The sequence below is a fragment of the Scaptodrosophila lebanonensis genome, unplaced genomic scaffold (assembly GCF_003285725.1).
Source record: "Scaptodrosophila lebanonensis strain 11010-0011.00,11010-0021.00 unplaced genomic scaffold, SlebRS2 tig00000080-arrow-pilon, whole genome shotgun sequence".
In the NCBI taxonomy this organism is placed as follows: Eukaryota; Metazoa; Arthropoda; class Insecta; order Diptera; family Drosophilidae; genus Scaptodrosophila; species Scaptodrosophila lebanonensis.
The window spans coordinates 1212614-1235520 of NW_022060561.1; the positions used below are offsets into that span (position 1 = coordinate 1212614).

At 36.4% G+C, this 22907-nt stretch overlaps 3 protein-coding genes across 3 annotated transcripts in view; 2 read left to right on the plus strand and 1 right to left on the minus strand.

Moving 5' to 3' along the window:
- LOC115625675 (angiotensin-converting enzyme) overlaps positions 1–22907 on the minus strand; it is a 69795-nt gene that overhangs the window by 37818 nt on the left and 9070 nt on the right. The gene's annotated exons all lie outside the window — the stretch shown is intronic.
- On the plus strand, positions 480–2664 carry LOC115625698 (chorion protein S38). Its single transcript, XM_030520839.1, has 3 exons — positions 480–491; positions 1618–2247; positions 2383–2664. The coding sequence occupies exons 1-3, from the start codon at positions 480–482 to the stop codon at positions 2662–2664; spliced, it is 924 nt and encodes a 307-aa protein (XP_030376699.1).
- Positions 12048–17794, plus strand: LOC115626008 (mantle protein). The gene is made up of 2 exons (XM_030521256.1): positions 12048–12086; positions 16658–17794. The coding sequence occupies exons 1-2, from the start codon at positions 12048–12050 to the stop codon at positions 17792–17794; spliced, it is 1176 nt and encodes a 391-aa protein (XP_030377116.1).

The window sequence follows — 22907 nt, forward strand, 5'->3', positions numbered from 1 at the left end:
AGCAATTCATTCGAGTCACACCGATAGGCACACACACCAGCACAACTCACACGCATGGCCACTCACGTACACTATCCGTGTGCACAGCGCACTCGCTTGCCTATCCGTGTGAGCCGAAAAAAGCTTTTGCCTCACACGAACACACTTCATTGGCGCATTTCCTTTTGCCAGCAGCGGAGAGCGCGAAAAAGCTTTTTTCCGCTTGGCGGCGCTCTTTAGCATGAATTGCTTCTGCTGCTGCGACGTGGTGGACACAGACAGATGGATCGCCGATCACCGATCACCGCGCCCGCCCCACCCCCCAAAGCAACAAATCGCAGACAGCATCGCGTTGCGGCAACCGCCGGCATATAAAAGCTCGCGACGTCTGTGCGAAATTATTCAGTTTAGTGTTGCGGCTTCGTTGAGACATACAAGCCCCGGCGAAGTTTTGGAGTGCGCTACCTATTGTTTTAGAAGTTAATTTCAAATCGTGCAAAATGAAGTCAATGGTATGTGTAGAAGAGCAGCAGCAATCGAATTTAAAAATAATACAAATCAAATCGAAACTGAACGGAGAGGTCTAAGAGGCTAATGCCATGTTATGTGATCAAGACTCTCAATCGAACAAATCGCAAAAGTTAAAGACAATGCAGCAACATTTGTGATAATAATGGTCATCATTTAAACGACTTAACGAGGCTTTAAATCAAGCCTTTGCAGCATGTTACGCATTCAACATTTGCAACGGCCATAAATTAAGTTGAACAAATAAAAGAGCACAAAAATGCAAATAATACACAATACTGAAAACTAGTCTGGCATTTAACCTTTGCATTTAACAAACAAATGCAGATATGCAGAAATTGGCAGATATTAGCTTTGTTTTATGGAACTATGGCCTCAGACATTTTTGGAATTCGCTGCAACATTTATGTTTTTATTTATTTGATTCCATCAAAGTCTGCTCAGACAAAAGGCAAATTTCAAATCTAATATATTCATAAAAATTTCATTTACCAAAAAAAATGTATTTATATTTTTGAAGAAATGCAGCAAAATAGTTCAAAAAAGTTTATACAAAATAATAAAAATTTAAAAATATACAAATGCATATTCGCACTGAATACTGCAATTTTACAGAACGATTTTCTTTTAAATGAGCAATATTTCTATAGCTTTTTTTGAAAATAGTAGCTCTATTGATTACTAATGAAAAGTTCTAGCAGTTGATTTGTCGTCTCATAACACATTCAAATCACGTATACGCATTGCGTATACGCAACTCTCTTTCATTCATAACCTACCACAACGCCAAAATATAAACAATCGCTTAGCTTCCATTGAACTTGGCGCATTGCCCACAACTTTTCGACACTCCTCGCCGCTTAGAGGTGGCGCGTGCCGTTTGACCAAATGTTTGCGCCCCATTACATAATAAATAAAGCGTAATTAAAAATTATATTCCATAATGGTCAGCAGGCGGAAACGACTGTTATTTAACAACTAGCTAACCAACTTGAAGCAACAAGTGCACTCATTATTTATCAGAGTAGGGAAAATGTCTATAAATTAAAGCAGTTGTCGCCTTCTTTGAAGAAAATCCTCAACAGTCTCTGTTCTTTCATTCAATTGCAGCTCATTTTTGGGCTCCTGGCACTCTTTGTGGTAGCCAGCGCCGAGGAGGCGGTAAAGAAGGCTGAGGCCGAGCCAGCACCAGCCGCATCCGCAACAGAAGAGAAGAAGCAAGAGAAACGTGGAATTTCCCATGGCTTGGGCTATGGCTATGGACCATCGGCTATTGGTGGTGGTGCCATCTTGGGCTCAGGCATTGGAGTCGCTGGGCCAGGCATTGCAGTGGGCGGGCCAGCCATTGCACAGATTCCCACCCAAGTGCACACCAACACTGTGGTGAGGACCGTACAGGTGCCCTACCAGGTGGAGCGTCATGTGCCTTATCCCGTAGAGAAGACAGTTACGTACCCCGTCAAGGTACCTGTGCCTCAGCCCTACCCCGTCGAGAAAATCGTTCAAGTGCCTGTGAAGGAAATCATCAAGGTTCCCGTCCACATTCCTCAGCCCTATCCTGTGGAGAGGATCGTGAAGGTACCAGTCAAGATTCCCGTCGATCGTCCCTACACTGTGCACGTTGACAAGCCATATCCAGTCCATGTGGATAAGCCTGTGCCCTACACCGTCGAGAAGCGCGTCACAATTCCAGTTCAGGTGCCAGTCGACCATCCCGTGCCCGTCCATGTCGATCGTCCAGTGCCAGTGCAGGTCAAGGTGCCTGTTCCACAGCCCTACCCAGTGGAGAAAATCATCCGTGTGCCAGTGGAACGTCAGGTACCAGTGCCCTACAAGGTAGCCGTTGAGCGTCCAGTGCCAGTGCCAGTTGAGAAGCCAGTGCCCTACAAAGTGCCCGTTGCTGTGCCCGTCCATGTTCAGAGCCATGTGCAGCCTGCCGTTGCCGTCACCCACTCCGTCGGTCCCGCTGTGATCGGTCATGGTGTTTCTGGAATTGGCGTCTCTGGTCATGGCATCTCTGGTCTTGGCATCTCTGGCCATGGCATCTCTGGCCATGGCATCTCTGGACATGGCCTCTCCGGACATGGCATCTCTGGTCATGGAATTGCGAGCTACGGCATTTCTGGCCACGGCGGCTATCTCCACAAAAAGAAATAGATCAATTTAGCACTAAAGAGGGAGCGTTGAGACGTACGAGCACGCACGGCCATCAAAGACGAAGAAGTGACAACAAAAATTCGGGTGAAAATCAAATTCGAACAAATTCCCCAAACAACACATGAACAACAAACAGCCACTCCGAACCCCTATCGTACGACTTACAATTTAGTTTTTAGCTTGTGATACAAACCGAAATTCTTGGAGGGGGTTTTAATCGAAGTGAGTGGCAGCTCAAGTGATTGGCGAAAAATTAATGGTGTGTGGCATTCAATGGCAATCAATCAGATGTGGAATTGCCTTTAAGCTTGCCCGCCACACAAGCGCTATGCAAAATAATTGTCCCTCTGCCTGATCGCTGCCACTCCTTCCGAAAATGTACAGTTTTCTCCTAGACAGAGACAAAATGAGTTGATGATCCCTCCCTCGACTTTTTCAAGTAAATTTCTTTTCTATGAAATGTTTGTACATATTTAATGTAAATAAAACGAAAGTAACAAAATATACATGTATGTGAAATGCTGATTGTTTTACTCGCAACGAAATATCTTCAATTATAGCTAAAAGAAAAAAGCAGTATATAATTTGGGTCCGATTGGGCAATCATTCGCTTTTTAATTGGGCACAAAAATAATAATTTGGTTACTTTACAAACCCAAAAGATATATAGTACAGCGACATATTTCTTTTCTTCTTTTCCTAAGACAATTTGAATAGCCTTTCAGCAGAATTTACCGAATGTGTTTATAACTTAATATATCTGCATCGAGGAAGAGTCTTGTATGTATATCCAAATTTTAATGACTTTTCAAGTTATAGGCTTAAATTTCTTTCAAAATTTTGAACAAAGAATACAATTTGTTGCAGGAAAGTAGAGATCGAGTAAAGATTAGAGTAAAAGCAATAGCCGCGGACATCTTTTCGTATTAGAGTTTTTTTTATTTGTAATGGAAACTATTACATATTCTTTATGCATTCATTCGTATGAAACGGAGACAGATAACTAGTAGATGGCTTATGATTAGTATCAAATTAGAAAATAATACAATTTTCCAAGAAAATAATCGAAACAATCAAACAATGCAAAGCAAAGCCAATCAAAAGTCTTAAAACTCAGAGCTCAATCTGCATGACGCTTGACTGAGGGATAAGTTAAAGCCCGCAACAGTCGTTATAGCGACGGATTATAAACTTAATACGTTAGTAAAGAATAAAATTACCCGGAGGATTGCATATTATCATATAAGAGCACAGATGCATATGCAGCTGCAGAATTTTGCAATCTTAGGCAAGTTCAATTAAATTAATTATTAATTCAAAATTAATTATTAATTCAATAACCTTGTTTAAATTAGGTTTTATCCTATACTCTGTAAAATTTTCCCAATAAAAACAAAATATATTTAAACTAACTTTAACATAAATAGACTTTTATCAATTTTTTCAGCGGCTGGTTTATGGAAAATCTAAAAAATGTCTGTAGAAAAGTTTCTCCTCCGTATATTCATCTTTCCGATTTCAGCTACCCTGCAGTATTTCGATAAGCTGTATATCCCGACATAGTACATAGCTACTTAAAAAAGCTTGAAATTATAAGGTGCATACAACCAGGTAGTGCTTCCAAGTTTATATTTAGACTTAAATTGCAACTCACAAGCTTTTGATCAAATAAAAAGCTTTGCAAACCTTTTGCCTCTTTATGAAACTTCATAATTAAGCTTCAGCATGTGTTTGAAAAGTATGCAATAAGTTTAAATATATTAAATTTAATTCTCCAACTCCGTTTTAAGGAATGCCTAAAACAATACTTCTTTTATAGGGAAAATACAACTAGATTTTAAATATGTTTCCATAGCATGTTCAAATATATTTGAAAAGAAATTTATTAATAAAAATGAAAGAAAAAAATCACTTCTCTCCAAATATTCAAATAAAATTCAAATAAACAACAGATACAATAGGTACTTATTCAAAAAAGGTGCTAAGCGAATCTGCATTCATATATTGGAATTGCAGGATCATTAATTATATGGTCTATAATTAATATCAAATACGAATATCCACCTTTTTTCTTAGAGAAACATTTAATTTTTTAGATTTCAGCTAGCTTTTTTACAAATCCATCCAATTCATAAAATTTTATGAACTTCAGCACAATAGATTTAATTTAATTAAGTATTTGTTTGGTTAATTGCCCGCAGTTTCGACTGCAAAGAAATAAGTTGAATCTGCAGGTTTTTCCTGAATAAGACAGGTGAGAAGCTTCAACATTCATTTAGCTTTAACATTCATCATGATATCTTTTATTTTATATTTTAATATTTTTATCAAAACATATCCCTTTTCATAAGCTGCATTTCCTGTAAATAAATGCCAACATTGTTGATTCTTCAGATAAGACATTCTGTGTGCGTAATTTTGAATTAAATTCTCAGAAAATAATTATTTTATATTAAATGATAGAAACATCTGTCTATTTTTAAATATTGTAATTTAATTCAATAGGTGTAAAGCTATTTGTAAAGAGTCATACAAATTTCACATAGAGACATAAATATAGCACAGTCTCTTGCAATAACTACAAGAAGATAATTAATATTTATGAACATTGCCATGCATTGTATAAACATGTTGGACTTTCAGAAAAAACTGAAAACTGCATTAGTTATGGCAGCCAAGGCAATCGATCAATGCAAATGAAAACATATGCCAGTGCAAGTCTAAGCGCGAATGAACGATTAGAGCGAAAGAAAACCTGCTCGCCGCCAATTCAAACAGACTACACATATCTCGAAACTAGCCATATAATTTCCAACGTAATCATCAAGCATTTAAGTGAAAAGCCAATTTGGCCAACCCGTCGCCGCAGCAATCAATCTCAAAGCGAGCAATGGAGTGTGCAAAAAAAAATAAAACAAATTATGCAACAATTAATGCTATAAGTTGCAAAAAAAAAAAAAAATAATACAAAACAGAAGTTTAAGTGCAAAACACACAGCACAATTGAGCGAAGAGAAAAAGAGGAAGGTGTCCAAAATATGTAATTGTGGGCATTTCAAGTTCGTTGCTTAAGTCTTTCGTTTGTGCGACAAGAACCTGCTGCCCAACTTGGCCCACAACATTGATCTTGTCCTAAGTTTGCAAAACTTGCTGTGTGAACAATTTTGTCTGTATTGTTGTTGTTCCAGCTATTATCAGTGTGTGTGTGTGTGTGTGTGTGTGTGTGTGTGTGTGTGTGTGTGTGAATGTGGTCAGTGCCTGGCCAAGGAGAATGGCGACCTAAAAACTTGCAAAGTGAATGCAACAACAACTAAAATAATCAGACGCAATCAATTAGCGCTATATGCTGAAGTTGTTGGACTGCCACAGATGTTGTTGTTGCTGTTGTTGTTGCTGCCACATGAGGCAATTGCGTCATGGCGCTGTCTAACGGCCTGCATATGATTGTGTGCTTGCATGCCTCCATGGATATGTGTGTGTGTGTGTGTTTCTGTGCGCTTTGGTAATTGACTTGCAATTTCTTTTGGACTGCCTCTGCTTTTGCAACAGCCGCCACTTTTGCCGCAAAGAAATTTGGAAAATGTTGCAATATTTCCCACACACACTACACTTTGTTGCCGTTGCCTGTGTGTGCGTGTGTGTGTGTGTGTGCCTGACTGAACAGCTGGGGGTTATATATTTCGGTTATATACCTCAAAAGTAAACTCCTTAGGCTTAGGCTATTTAAGTTTAAATTTTTGCTTTAAAACAATTATTTGTTGATAACGGATTAATCCGAATATGAAGTTCAGCTGCTCTCATAATACGAATTAAACGCTTCCCCCTTTTACCCTTTGCTCTTGTTGTTTCCCCTTCGGCCCACCTTATTGGTTCAGTCTGTTATTCCCTTTTACCATCACTTCTCTTGCCACTTCATCGATTTTAATTATAGACTCATTAGCGTTACTTTTATTTTTGGATCAGCTTTTCCTTTCATGAAATTATATTTCTTTGTTTTTCTCAACTGGCATTTTTATGCATTTATAATGCGTAATTTTGTTCGATTTTCGCCTTTTATTTTTCTACACAATTTATCGCCTTCTCTGAGGAAGTCGCCGCCACTTGAGTTTTTATTTTATACAATATTTGCGTGTGCTGGGGGCACATAGGAAAATACAACTTTGATTGACGTTTATTACCGTGTTACGGTTACATTTGTTTTTTTTTTCATTTGTTTAAAAACGCTTTGCTGCGAAATTGCCACATAATTTATGGTAAATTAAACATAGATTCAGATTAGTTAGATTTCCTATGCATTCTACATAATTGCGCAAGCATGTATGCTGCTTATCGCGTTAGTTTTTAGTTTCTGTGCACAAGTGTTGTTGCTGGTTGGGCAACGATTTTATTTTATTTTTCTTTTGTTAATTTACGAACATTTTAGTGCTGCCTAATTACGCTGCGCTCTATATTTTTTGCAACACCGAGGGGTGTTTAATTTATTCAAGCCAGAAAAACAACTAAGCAAGAAGGTAAGGGGTATTTTTATAAATTATTTTATAAACATGAACATAAGTATAGAAACATACTATATACATTCATAAGAAAAGGAATTGGAAGACAAAATTAGGGATAAATAATATGTCGTATTCTAGAGTCAATTTAAAATGTTTTCAATTTTATTTATTTTCATATCATTCAACTTTTCATATTCTTGCTGTTCTAGTATTGCAATGGCTAAAGTCCTTTCCCCCCTAAAAACTTCAGGATTCAACCAATGCAGCAACACAGATCTTACAGTAATGACTATAACTTCCTTTATAGTTTACCTATTGCGATAAAACTTGACACGATTAACACACTAACTTCATGTAACTTCGATTACAAATCCACAAAATAAACTTTATCTGTGGGATGCACACATATTATTGTTTTGTATTTTAAAGAAAATTGCATGCAAAAATTAAATTTACTTACTATTGCAGATAGAAGCATCAAACCTCGCTTCAAGACTTACCAACACAAAGCCTTATCCACGCCTCAGTGCGGATTAACTGCCCAAAGCAACAATGAAAATAACAACAACAACAACAACAACAGCAAGAGCAACAACAAAGGCTGCCAAATAGATTTACAAAATGTGTAACGAAAAATGCCAAGAGACTAGCATAATGTTTATTCAATTTACGCAATTTACACTAAACTCCAGCAACAAATACAACAACAACAATAACAATGACTGCAACAACAACAACAACAACAACAGCAGCAAGTAACAAACAAATGCCGACTGTTGCTTTGGTTCGTTACCATTTGGTATTTTATTGCCAACTGTAACACATTATTGTTGTAATTATGAGCCGAAAAGAAGAAAAAGGAAAAGCCAAAATGTAATCCAAGTCTATATTTAAGATAATTTTGCACTAAATGTGCAGCAAATGAACAACAATTGAATGCATGACACAGTGAGCGAGTGATGAAATGACGATACAAAAATGCAACGCTTTTCTTGTTTTCCCTTTTTTTTATTTCATGTTTATGCAAATTACCAGACAACAACAACTACAACAGCACTGGAAAACAAGCGAGTGAGTCAATGGGTCAAGTGAGGCGGCAGGCGGCAGGCTACAGGCGGTTGGCGGCCACGCCCATTTCAAACAGCTGCAGCTGCACTTTTTTGCTTGAAACAGACTGGCTAGAGTCAGGCCAGGCTTTTGGCCAAAGGCGGAATTATTATGATAATAAATTGATCCGACTGGTTTTTCATGCTGGCCGGAAAATACACGATATTTTTGTCTATTTGTGCGATGTCTTTTTCGCTAAACACACATACAACACTTCCTGTTTAGCCATGGAAACCGGCTAAATGGGCTGCAATTTTTGTCAATTAACTATTTAAGCTAATACGAGAAAACAGGAATAGAATATAGAACATACATACTCTATTCAATGTCATTAAAAGTGGAGGGCTTGAATGTTTTTAACAAATCCTAACATTGCCTAAATTTGTAATTTCTTTAAATATCAGTTACTACGATACGTGTTTGTGTATACAGTTTTCTTAGACTGCTTTATCTTTAACACATTAATGCAAGTTATTGTAATATTGACAAAATTAATATAAAAAGGAATTATCTGTTTAGCGACAGAGTTATTTACGTGACTAGTGCTTTAACATATATGTAACTCCACTTGTTGCACTTGTTGGAATAATTAACAATAAATAAATAAATAAAAATAAATATTTTACGCAACCCCTGAAAAAAATGCTTTATCCTTTATTAAGCTTACTTGAAGCTAATATCATTTAATTGTCTGAACACTCCTTTCTGGTGCCTAAAATATTTAATTATCAAATTGTTGGTGAGACTTCATAATGACTCGATTATGAAGGTAGTTTCAAACGTAATCAGATTTTTTGTAACATGCACCTTTTCCAGTTTTTCACAAATTTTACATATAATATTCATAATGCTTTTTCCACTCTACTATGTCTATCGAAACACACTTCTTCACTAAACCAACTAACAGGCTTCATTTCTTCTTTAAAAGCTATGTATTTTACGCAGCTATCGGAAGATCGAAATCATCCCTGAAGCGCACGAAACAAGTATCTTCCATCTTTCCACGTGTGACACAATTTGCGGTTTTGCAAGGAAATTTTCGTTTCACAAGAGGTATTTAATAAGCTTTGACAGCCTCGCTCAGCTCGCTGTATGAAAATAAAACGAAGTGTAGAAAAATAATAGTGAAGAGTGTAAAGTTGCTGATGATGGGCAATTGTGCAAAACAAATTTTGCAAAAGCAAGACCGGTTTGAAACAATAAATAAAATTTTGCCAAAATACCCTTAGTGGTACTAAGAATTCGTGTATTTAGCTGGAAGGTTTTCGATAACTTCATTATCATTTGGACAGTGTTAAAAGCTACTGAAATTGGCCAACTTAACAGGCTTTACTGTAAAAACAAATTGCAGCTGATGCACAAATTCATTTGCCTAAAGCCACAATAAATAAGCAGCGAATTAATATAAGCCTTCATCACGGCTAGTTTTTCCATCCGTTTTATAAAAACAAAAAAGTAGATAAAAAACATAAACAGGCGCTCTGGTCAATTGAGCGCCGGCGCAACAGCGCGTGACAATGTGACCAAGTTTGGTTGCGGAGCTGCGTACGAATATAATGCCATATACAAACATTATTAAAGCCGTCCCCGCGTAGATGCCGAACAGCAACAACAACAGAAACAACAGAAACAGCAACAATAGCTATGGTAGCAACAATCGAAGGTGTAATAAAGACGCGCCTAAGCCAACAACCGCCACAAGAGTTCAAATGCTTTTGCCATTGACCTCTTTTCCCTACTTTGTTATCTTTGTTTTATATTCGTGCCTCACTCGTGGCATAGTACGTATAGTACGAGTATAGTAGTATAGTGTATACACGCCTTCATTTCATTGCAGTAATTGCAGTCCTCACTTTCAACAATCAAGCAGCAGAAAATTATATACATACTATAGTATATAGCTTATTTTTCGTAAACAATTTCAATGTCAAACAACCGAAATGCAACACCGACCGAGAGCAAGCTAATCTAATAATGGAAAGGAATATCAACTTAATTAAAAGATCAATCGCCCCAATAAACGAAAATTTGAATTTGTGGGAGAGGAAGTACAATAGTGGGTCAATGGAAACTGATAAATATCTCATTATATCTATTTTTAGACGTATTTCGATGCGAACGCTTTTTTCGACAGAGTACTAAGTGATGATGGCAATATTATTTCAAAAAGCAATGACTTGGAAAGGCATTTGAAGCAAGCAATATTCAAATGCCACGTTCAATTTCATTGTTTCACTTTGTTTCAAATCTTATGAATTTACAAGCGAGGTAACGATATCTTAATGTTAAATATAAAAATTTAAACAACAAATGCCAAATTCAATTTAATTTTCTTCACTTTTCTTAAAACAACATGAATTTACAAGCGAGGTAAAGCTAGAAATATGTTAAACAACAATAGAGTGTAAGGCGGGAGAAATTATAAAAAAAAACCCATAAAAATGTTAAGGTAATTTGTTTTATTATTTAGTTGTAATTTTTACCAACATATTTATTACTTTTTCTTGCTTTTATCCGCTTATTTATTTTAATCTTTAATAAAGTTTAGTCATACTTTTTCTATTCTTTGAAAAGTTCTTGCTTTAGCCGATAATTGTGCTTATCTTAAATAATAATGGTTCATCTTTATTCTATTCTTTAAAAACTATTTTATTGGCAGAACAAATAGCAAAAATTATTCAGACAGTGGGCACTGGTTTCTCAAGCATTTCAATGAAATTTATTGAATAAATGACAAAAAGAAAACCAGCAGCGGAACAGTTGAAGCAACGACCTTGACCAGCAATGCGATGAACCCCACATGGCTCGTAATACAAACACGAAAACGCTAAACTACCGAAACCTAAACAGTTACACGAAGTAGCAAACAAGCGTATAAAAAATTGTTGTTTTTTTTTCGTTAAGCTGCACATAAAATGTCATAACTGTCAGTTTCGCCTACATTTGTAATATTTTTTTGGGAAAAAATAAAAAAAATAAAAGATAACACCAAGCCGTGAAGACATTAAAATCAACAAGGTATACAAAATGCAAACATAAAGAGAAACACACATACATAGTGTATGTACAAAAAAAGCAAAACAAATGGAGTCCATGAACGAGCGCACGTTTTGAAGTGGAAACAGAATGGAATGGAATGAACATGTCACGTCATGTCGGCACATAAATAAATTGTTACACAAATTAGCTGCTCAAGCTTATGGAAATTGGAGTTATTGTCATATATTGAAGCGAGCTCCTCAATATGATTAATCGACAGCTTTTATAAATGGACGCTTCTGATGACAAAAAAGAGTTCATAAAATTCGATAATTTATACGAAAATTATGTAAACTGCAAATTCAGCATTTAATACAAGGCTAAGACGCACAATGTAATAACATATTTGTCGAAGACGAGCGTCTTAAATGACAAATAAAACAAAGGTATTATTAATTCAAGGAAGTAATTGCACTTTAGAGTATGATATTATTTTCTCATTCGAGGGAGACTTTGCAGGCTTAAAACCAATGCAATGCAATGTGGCAACAATTTCAAAAACCAACAACATGCCAAGACCTAGCTATTTGAATGACATAATCAGCTGAACTATCTAACGGCATATTCATGACAACAGTAACAGTAACAACAACAGCAATAACAACCAGCAACAACAAGTACAACAGCAGCAGCAGCAGCTTCCAAGCAAACTTAAAAATAACTTAGCTAGCTGGCTGGTCAAGACATGCATGCAGCAAACAAACGTAAACGTGAATGAAACGAAATTGAAAGTTGGCGAAAATGCAACAACAACAGCAGCAACAACAAATCAAGAAACAAGTGAGAAATGTTTGCCACCGTAACAACTCCAGTCATGTGCATGCACATGATACTCCATATGTGTGTGCCAGCTGGAAGACCCATTGACATAATAACGAGGAAGGTAACCAGAGTACAAGTAGGAGCATGGCAGACAAACGAGAAAGACCGCAGACTTCGCGGTGGCGTCAATTACCGCAAACAAACGAAATGGAATCGAAACGAAACGAAAGCGGGAGGTGTGTCTGCCTTACTTACTGGATGGAAGACTGCCCGACTGACTGTCCAACTGTCCATGAGTTTGTCTTAGGTTATGGTTGGTGACCGCATGGTTCGCTTCGACGCGCGTATGTGGAGCAATGACACAACTTAACACACACACATACACACACGCACTGGACAAATGACCGAGTGACACACTCCCAGGCACTCTCTGGAAACTGGTAATGGTTTCTGGGCATGGCCAGTGAAGTGAAGGCGATTACGAGTGCAGGTGGCACAACAGAAAACGCAAAAGTAAAAGGATTGTGTGCTCCTATTGTGGCCAAATGACAGGAGACAGGCTCACAGTCTAGCTGGGCGGGCAGTTGAATAGACTTTATTTGTATGCCGCCGAAAGAAAGGAAGGGAAGGGCCGGCCAACTGCAACAACATGAGGATTTTAAAGGAACAAAAAAATCAAGAAAAGAAAATTGAAAAGCGGAAAAAGGAGTGCCAATGAAATAGTATGTAAGAAGAGAGAGGTTTCGCTCATTTGATAATGCCGAGCTGGAGCCTATTGAATTAAATTAAATAGAAATTAAAATGTTTACACGATTTTCAATGTAATTATGTAAAAATAATAATAAACAAAAATGTTACAATACCCAGATTAAGCTAAGGGAAGTTTTGAAGAATACATTTATAATACCAATCACTCGCTGTAAGTCGGGGCACAGCGGCCTATTTCGGCGACTAAAATACCCCTTTAAGATTAGTACTGTTTTAATTTTAAATACAAAATTTCTGTTTTTATCCTTTTCTTTTTATGTTATTAGTTTTCTTTGTTATAAAAAATGGCAGTGTCATTTGCTATTAATTTTTAAATAATTTAATAAATAAATAAATAAATAAATAAATAAATAAATAAATAAATAAATAAATAAATAAATAAATAAATAAATAAATAAATAAATAAATAAATAAATAAATAAATAAATAAATAAATAAATACTATTGGAACTGTTCATCTACAGAGAGTGATTATTTAACAAGAATTTTCACATGAAGTTAAAAGGTCATATTGTTTTTGACGAATACGTGTATAATAATTATACTATTGAGAAGGTTCACCTGCAAAGTGTTAATATTAAATTCGAATTTTTATATGTAAACTTTAAGGTCCTATTGTTTTCGGTGTGTTAGTTTGTCACATCGTTGATATAATGATGTTAATAGTAGTATGTCATAAATAATATCAACATGTTGAGACGATTCCCATTCAAAATGTAGTCAAGAGTTAAAATATGAACGCGTTTAGAGTTTTCACACAAACTTTATTTTGACGCACACCAAAATAATATGTGGAGGCTGGTGTCAAATCACTATACATCTAATTCTGTTTTTACACGGTCTTTTTGTAAACGATTTTGATTTAACACGGTTTGAAAATTAAAAAAAATTTATATATGGTTACACGATTATACTCCACTTAGCACGATTCATTTTGCATAAGATGAATGTCTTTTTTTTACACGGTTATTTTTAACACTTCCGTGTAAAAACTGATTCTGTTTATCCTACATATAATGGTATACAAACAACAAGAGTGGAGAAATAATGTGAATAATGAATTCATTAATACCATCTCTAGTACTGAAGATGCCAATGCTACGAAAATACATTTCAAGTAAGGTTAAAACGTAATATTATTACATACGTTTATTTTGTAAATATATAATATAATATTATAATATAATAGAAATCAAATAGAAAAATCGACTACAAAATTAGTTAATTTATTCAATAAATAAATATAACGAAAGACATTGGCTTGTTAATTTAAATATTAGAATAATTTCTCCCTCTTGGTATTTATTTCTCTCTAAAACATCAGTTGCTAATTGTTCGGAACTCAAAATAGGTATAACAAGATCAATAATATAACCAAAGACAAGATACTTGTGTATCAAAAGCTGAACATGTATTTTAGAAACTTAAAATCCGATAAAAATGGTTACATAAAAATTCTATTAAAAAATTTTTTATTTTGGGGACCAAATATTATAAAAACAAAAAATAAATAAATAAATACAGACGAATTGATAACATCCTCCTTTTTTGAAGTCGGTTAAAATTGATAAAGAATGCGTATAAAATATGCGATTGATATTCGAATTATTTTTACAATTTATTGAAATTAATTGAAAAATGGCCACATTCAGAAAGAAGTAAGATTCTCAAGCGGGTCAATGGTTCAATCGAAACTAGTTTGTATCACTACCTAACTGTTTCTTTCGTATATTCAAAAACAGTAATGCAAACACCCAGTACAAAAATCAAAGTCAATTACCAAATGAACAGCAATTACCGGCAAGCATGTAATCAATAAAACAATATTACTTAATAGACATATAGAATCGTGTGAAGTGCAAAAGATGCAAAACAAATGAAACATGGCGAATTTGCATAAAATTAACTCACAGCCAAGCTGCAAATGTAGGCGTGTGCGCATCGCATCGCATCACATCGGTTCGGATACGAGTACGAGTATTATTCAATTGTACGCCAAAAATGTGGTTTATTGTTTGGTGGGTTTCTTAAGCCGTATATAGTACATACATACATAGTACGTGCATTGACTTGGCGCAGTAACAAGTGCCGCTTATGGCCACAACTGGCAGCTGACGGTAGCTGCAAAATGGCACGCATCTATAGCCCCTTGCTAGCCTCCTCTCCCCGACTGGCCCCGCTCGTCCCCTCGTTGGACGCATCAGCCACTTAATCACCTCATATTGCAATGTTGCATTGGCGGCGCTTGACTGCCTCTGCCACAGCGCCAACTTCTTCGCGCCTCGAAATCCAAGCAACGAGCCAACGTCGACCATAATGATGACGCCTAGCCACGAACCATTCACCGCCGCATATGTTTTGGGTTATTGCGATTATTATTATTGTAGTTTTTTCTTAGTTTTTATTTCGGCTACTCTTCGTCTGCGCCGTCCCGCTGTCCCGCCGTCCAGCCGTCGATCCGTCGCGCATGCGCTCGCTCACTCGCTTGCTCGCTTGCTGGCTGGTTTCTTGGCTGACTGTCTAACTCCATTGGGCTTAACTATAAAAGTGTGCGCAGACGGTGCATTTTGTATCATTGAACCGTTAACCGTCGAGTTGTAAAGTGGTGGCACAGATCGAGCTAAAGACAATTATTTCGTGCGGCACACGAATTCCTCGTTAACACAAAACAGACGGATAAGCTTTTGTGGGCGATACGCGTGCCACTCAAAAGTGAAATCTGTTCACACAACACATTTGTTTTCGTCCCAACAAGGATAACAGGTTGGAAGTTAAAGGAGTTAACCAGCAACATTATGAAGCTAATGGTACGTATAAGAAAGAGTTTGTGCCATAATGTGTGTGTGCCACAATGATAATCAAGTGAAAAAGTGATGAAAGGACTCTATATAAAAGGTCTATTAAAGATCCAAACTCAAAAGAAACAAAGGCAGCAAAGTGCTCGACTATATACTAGGATCCACAAAAATACAGGCAACTTTAAATATGAACAATATGTATATAACTAGAAAGCGTAATCAACCAGTGCTTTTTGTTTTTCTTTAAAGCATACTCTATATATAAATAATAGTTCCAATTGAATATGGTTTCTATTTAAATATTTCCCCATCAAAGAGAGAACTGTTCATATGCTAATAAAAAAGGTTCAAATGTAATTTCTTCACACTTTTTTAAATGATAAAAAAAATAGCTTCCCGATCTTCAAAATGCTTCATAAATATATAAATGTAATTTCTTTAAACGATATTTTTTTATATTGAAAAGCATATAACAAAAAGAAATTGATTTATTTTGTCCAACACATGTTATATTCTGCTACTCATTCTAAGTATAATGGTGTTCATAATTTTATTGTTCAGAAATTAAACGGACAAATTTTTGGGTCTACGGATAATATTTAAAAATTTCTAAAAATTGATTCGTTTTGTTTTTCCAAAAAGTCCAACTCTAATAATTTAATAATAGAAATCAGAAAAGGCAGTAAATGGAAATTTATGTTTCAAGCAGAGAAATTTAGAATGATAATAAAAATATTCAACAATAATAAGTATTTAAAAGTTTAAAAAAATATCACTTCACTTCTGTGCTACAAAGGACAGATCTTAAATAAAGATGAAAGAGAAATACATTTAAAATAAAGACCATCTTCCTAAAAACAGTATTTATTTAAACTTTCCAAAACGATCGATATTGTTTTAGTGCCACAAGTTCACAACCAAAAATAGTAATAATAGAAATCCATATAAGCCCCAATCAACATATAGAACTGATGATCGGAGCAAATCGAATCTAACTATTGCATTATTTTCTCATCTTTGCAGCGTACAGCGACGGCGCTGGCTTTGGTGTTGCTTCTGGCCACCAGCTATGTGCAGGCAAAGGAGGAGGAGAAGAGCGCGGGCGACAAGAAGGCAGCTGAGCCTGCAGCCAAGGATGGTGGCGCAGCTGCATCTGCCGACGATGAGACGACAAAGTCGAAGCGTGGTCTGCATCACTACGAGGACTATCATCATCATCATCATCATGTGCCCCACTATCCTGTGCACGAGGAGAAAACCTTGACCATTATCAAGAAGGTGCCTCAGCCCTACCCAGTGGAGAAAACCGTCCATGTCCCCGTTGAAAAGCACATTCCAGTACCCATCAAAGTCAAAGTACCAAAGCCTTATCCTGTGATCAAACATATCCCCTACGAAGTCAAGGAAATTGTTAAAGTCCCGTATGAAGTGCCCGCCCCATACCCCGTCGAAAAGAAGGTACCATACCCCGTCCATGTGCACTACGATCGTCCCGTTCCCGTGAAGGTTCATGTGCCAGCTCCCTATCCAGTCGAAAAGAAGGTGCATGTTCCCGTCAAAGTCCATGTGCCTGCCCCATATCCTGTGGAAAAGATTGTCCACTACAAGGTGGAGAAGCACGTGCATGTCGACAAGCCTTATCCAGTTGAGAAGGTTGTGCATTATCCTGTCAAAGTACCTGTCGATAAGCCAGTTCCCTACCCAGTGGAAAAGCCAGTACCCCACTATGTCGATAAGCCAGTGCCTGTGCCTGTGATCAAGAAAATCCCCGTCCCAGTCCATGTACCCTATGATCGCCCCGTGCCAGTGAAGGTGGAGAAGCCAGTGCCGTACGAAGTGAAAATCCATGTTCCCCAACCCTACCCTGTCATCAAAGAAGTGCCAGTCAAGGTGGAGAAACACGTGCCTTATCCCGTGAAGATTCCAGTCGAGAAGCCCGTCCATGTCCATATTGAAAAGCATGTGCCAGAATACCACGAGAAGCATGTGACCTACAAGGAGCCAGAGTTCATACACAAGCACATCGAGGAGCATCATCATGAACCCATCCATCATTCACATCACGAGGAATCGCATTCGCATCAAATTGAGGAACATGAGCATGAGGTGGAGCATGATTTTTACGGTCATGATGATCCTTATTCATATCACGGTTACTAAATTGGTGAAATGAATTTCTCTCTCATCTCTCTTTACAGCATTGAAAAACGTAACGAATGGATAGCAAACCATAAACAAAACGAACTAAAATTCCGACTCAAAGACACATAACGTTCAATTTTCAATCTGACAAAGAAACTAACTAACTCCCTCTCACATACTCGTACATTCCATTCCGAAACATACCCCATTCATATGCATATAATGTATACCACTTGAAATAGTGAAATAGGAACACATTCCAGACAAAATTCGACCACATTTTGCTATGTAGAACGGTGATAACGGGATAGAGATCGATAGAGATTCTTGAAGAAAACGAAACGAGCTTAGTTTTAAACCGATATTCTCTTCTAGTTTAAGCCATAAAACGTTGAAAAAAAAAAAACAGAGATCTTGAGAAATGTTATGAGAAATGTTTAGTGTTTCTTAGATGTTGTACTCTTAGTAGAGTGTTTAATCTTAAGATACTTAGATACAATGCGACACAATTTGGCAAGCATACACACACACAGACCCATAGAACAACACCAACAAGAACACTGACAACGCCAACACACATTGAAATAATCGACGATCCGATAATCCGATGATCTTTGACTGTGTTGGCCTTGATCTTGCTCTGGGTACTCTGACGTGGTTTCGGCTGCTGCTGTATTGTCCTCCAGCTGCGGCTACTCCTCCTTCTGCTCTCAGCTCCACCGATTTGTGCACCCGATTATATGGTTCGTTATTGTGTGACGCAGCGTTCAGTTGAGATCTCTAGATCTTTCATTTCTTAGCGTTTTAAGCGTGTGATAAGACTTTTGTTTACTGTTAATCGTCTAAGTTTTATTCTATAAAGGGCAGCAGTGCTGGCGCCAGTCGTTCAGCACTCGCCCATTTAAGTCAGTTTTGTATGAACGCAAATTATGTAATACTATATGTATTAATTGTTGTTACTTATACTCGTATTTTTGCGCTCTATGTATTATTTTAAAGCAATTTAGTTTTGTAATTTTTATGCGCACACACATGCATACTTGTGCAGAATTTTTTGTAAAATGTAAAGCTAGAAACGCTACGCATAGCAACGGATTTATAAAAAGTACTTAATTTACCAAATATTTTTGTCTCTGTATAAAAACAATGAACAATGAAGCTGATAAATGTTAACAATAAAAACAACAACGAAAACCAAGTGATCAAATCGAACAAACATTTCTGCATTTCTCGTTTCATTTAAGATGATGTCAAAGATTTGATTTTAATATCTTAAATATAAAAATAAATACCTTTGAACATTGAAGATATTAGAAAAGGACTCTCTCTCTCTCTCTCTCTCTCTATCTATCTAATATTTTCTACTTAACAACTTCAAAAGTGTTGAAGACAACCAATTTTGAAATAATGTATAAAGAGCGGATTTCAATTATCCCTTCTATACACCAATAGAGCTATATTTTTGAAATCAACTGAAATTAGTGTTTAAAACTGAATAAAATCAAGAATACTGATAGCTATAGCATGAAAGAAAAAAAATTGACCCGCGATAGAAGTGAAACTTAGTAGTTATATTGAAGTAATTTAATTTGAGTTAATTTTTTACTCCCTTCATTATTACTCAACAAATTACTGGCAAATATACATTTGGCTTGAAAATAATGGCTGAAAATGCTAAACGCTATCGGTTATCGAAGATAATGGCAAGAAACACAACTGTAAGTTGGTAGAAAAAGGCTTGAAAATCGTCTTAAAATTACTAAAAATAGCGAAAAAAAACGTCAACTCAAGAAGGCTAAAAAACGCACTCTAAATGGTTAGAAAGCCAGCTAAAAATGGGTAGAATATGCTAGAAAATTTATACATAACCGCTTTAAATAGATAGCACATCCACTAATAGCTAGAAGAACCGCTTGAAAATGGCCAGAAAATCGACTATAAATTTATAGAAGAACCGCTGGAAAATTGCTGATAAATAAAAATACAACCCACTTAAAAAATTGTGAGTAAACCCACCAAAACCTTCACATAAGAAGTTACACTTCAAAAAAATAAAATAGAATACCTTACAGTACGAGTGGTTAGAACTTAATAGGACCCTTTGGATACAGATATTTTCTCTACCGATTGCACTATTTAAGAAAGAAGATATCTCAAGTCAGGCTAAAAAGCTACATGCTTTAAAAACTATTGAGTTTAAAATCAAAGTAGCACTAAAATCAAATCCAAACACAAATCAAGAAGAGCTGAGTTTTGCAATACTCCTTCGCTTTCCCACTTTTTCCTCGATGGGTAATTAAATGCATTAAAAGCGCTCATCTAGGAGCAGAGCCGCTCTCAAATAAGTCCATTAAGCATTTTTATTGCAACCATATTGCAACATCGCCAGCCGTCAATGGCCACCTACCCATTGTGTGCCGATTATTTATTGCGTAATCAACAAACTGCAATGTTACATAAACAAAAACTACCAGCTAACCAGACAGAGCCTCTCTCAATATGCTAATAAGTCGAACTCTAAGCTGTAAAACTCTTTTCATTGCAGCCGGCCTGTAAGCCAACTTGTTGTTGCTGTTATTGTTGTTGCCGTTTCGCCTTTAGTAGAGCGCGCTGTACGCCTGTCCAGCTCGAATATCGGTTAGCAGCACATGTCCTACAAACCAACTAAGAAAAACGTGATAGCTTCATGCCCCACATTGCCTTTTTTTGTGCTGGAAAACAAATGGCGCGGCCACAAAAAATTATATGGTGCAAGAAATCGCAATACAACGACTTCAATGAAACCGAAATGCAAATTGAAACCTAATCTGTATAGTTTATGGCATGGCAACAACAACAACAACGACAACAAAGCCCAAAGCCTAAAGCCCAGAAAGCAAGCAGCAATAAGAGCTCGAAAAACCGCACACAAATCGTTGGTTGCTAATAAAAAGTAATGCCAGACCACAAAATAAACGCTAGGAAGTGGATGCAAGCTGCTCGGAAAAGCGGTCGTGTGGCACTTTTTACGTGCCACACAGAAATATGCCTTCAGGTGCACGACTAGTGTGAAAAAAGTGATATAAACAACTTGTTCACATTTTGAATATGCAATAAAGAGCCGGCCATGTTTATATCGAAGGAAATTAGATATGGCGCTCATGGCAATTGGAGAGATATGTAATGGATTGGTTGGGGATACCCGAAGCCATCATATTTGGAAATTTTGCATAGATTACAGGAAAGAAAATGTTGATAGCTACATGTACATATAGATAATAGAGACGACTGTAAAGATAGATAGATCTCAAGCATAAGTTGAAAGCTTAACATCAATAATTATGCAATTTTTAAAATATATTGCTTAGCTTAGTTCTCCATATATGGTTAGATATGTTGACAGATTTTGAAATCGTTGTAGAAATAAAAAAAAATACATACACATGTCGGTAAACAGCTTAATTCTATTATTGGTCTATTTAGTTATTAAATTAGACCTGGTTATATATAAATTGATTTATTCTTAAATTTTAATAACAGATTTATTTTCGAAGAGCTAGATTTTTGTCTGTTGCAGCAAGACCCGTTTCCTTTATCTAGCTATTCACTTATTTATAATTATAATATAAAATTATATATCATTTAAAAGGTAATTACATATATTTATTTATTAGTCGAACAGTCTGTCAATCGATTTCTACCAAATATGAAATATAGTCTTACTTATATCCAAGGAAAATGCATGATACGAGATTTGTAAGCTTTTGTTTGATTTCATTTCTCATCCTATAACATGAAGGAAATCCCTAATATTTAGAACCAAATATCACCTACTATTTATATAATATAGGCGATATAACAAATGAAATACTAAATAAGTTAGCTGAGGGCCATAGAAGCCATTGCATGTTAATTTTAGGATTTCAATTTTAAGCTAGCATTATATAAATAAATAAATAATTGAAATACAACTTGGAATATATTTTTTCATCAAGCTGCGTATTTTTTTCTAGAATATGGAAATGTTTTCTAAGCAAATATTTTCAGTTCAGTCGTACTTAGTTGGGGGAAAAATAGGCATAATCTGTCTGTTGTTGCGAATAAAAGAAACCTATTTATAGTAACTTAATAAATGTGATATTTGTAAAGAATATTTGTATCATTTGAATGCGATCTCTTCCACCCATACATATGTATAAGGTTTAATTTGATCTGTCAGAGCAGATTGAGACATCAGTTGGCATCTGGAGTGTCAATTACTGGCGATTTGCCAATCGCTTGCACTCCACCTTGAAAGAATCAACGCCCTCAGAGCCACATTTGAGCCAAGTCGCAATATTTCAGATACGAAACACTAGACTTGCGGCCAGCCGGTGTGGCGACAATTATGCAATAGACCAGCAGGCCGACTGTCATAATAACCAAGAGCTGGCTGTCTTACATTTCAATGTGTCGTATATGGCCAAAACGAAGTGAAATACGACAACCACTCTGAACGCCACAGAGCGCAATAAATGTGCAACTAAAAAATCGCAAGACAACACAACACGGTCAACGACAATGGCCAGATTTGAGGGGCTCCACAGCCATTGACACCCGAGCAGCGCCGCCACTCATTTTCAGAGTCCATCCGAAAAACAAAAATTAAGGCTTCGCGCTCTCGTATTTACAAGCCGAACAATTTATAGTTTAATGGGTCAGAGCTGATGGTCTGGTAAGCGGAAGGCAGGTAGTAAGAGTAAGTCGAATGGAGCAGTTTTTTTTTTTTTTTTTTTCATAACACTCCATGTCTTGGCTTATTTAAATGACGGCAACAGTTGCGCTGGCGAGCCAGCAGCCAAGTGGAAAGTGAATGCGGGAAATATCTGTAGATATATATACATATGAATATACTATATATACACACATTGTGGATTTCATTTCGAACACATTTTCCTTACCACCAGGCCGACAACAAGACGTGAGTGCAAAAGTGTTGTATGTAAGTGCTCATATACATATATAGATATATGTATATATATATGTATGTATGTGTCTATATATGTATGTGCTTTGTATTGACCATTATGTGAAGTCAATGGGCCAACTCTTGGCCACTACTGGCGCTTGCCATGCGTAATCGCCTGCAATTTGACGGAAAATGTTAAAAAAA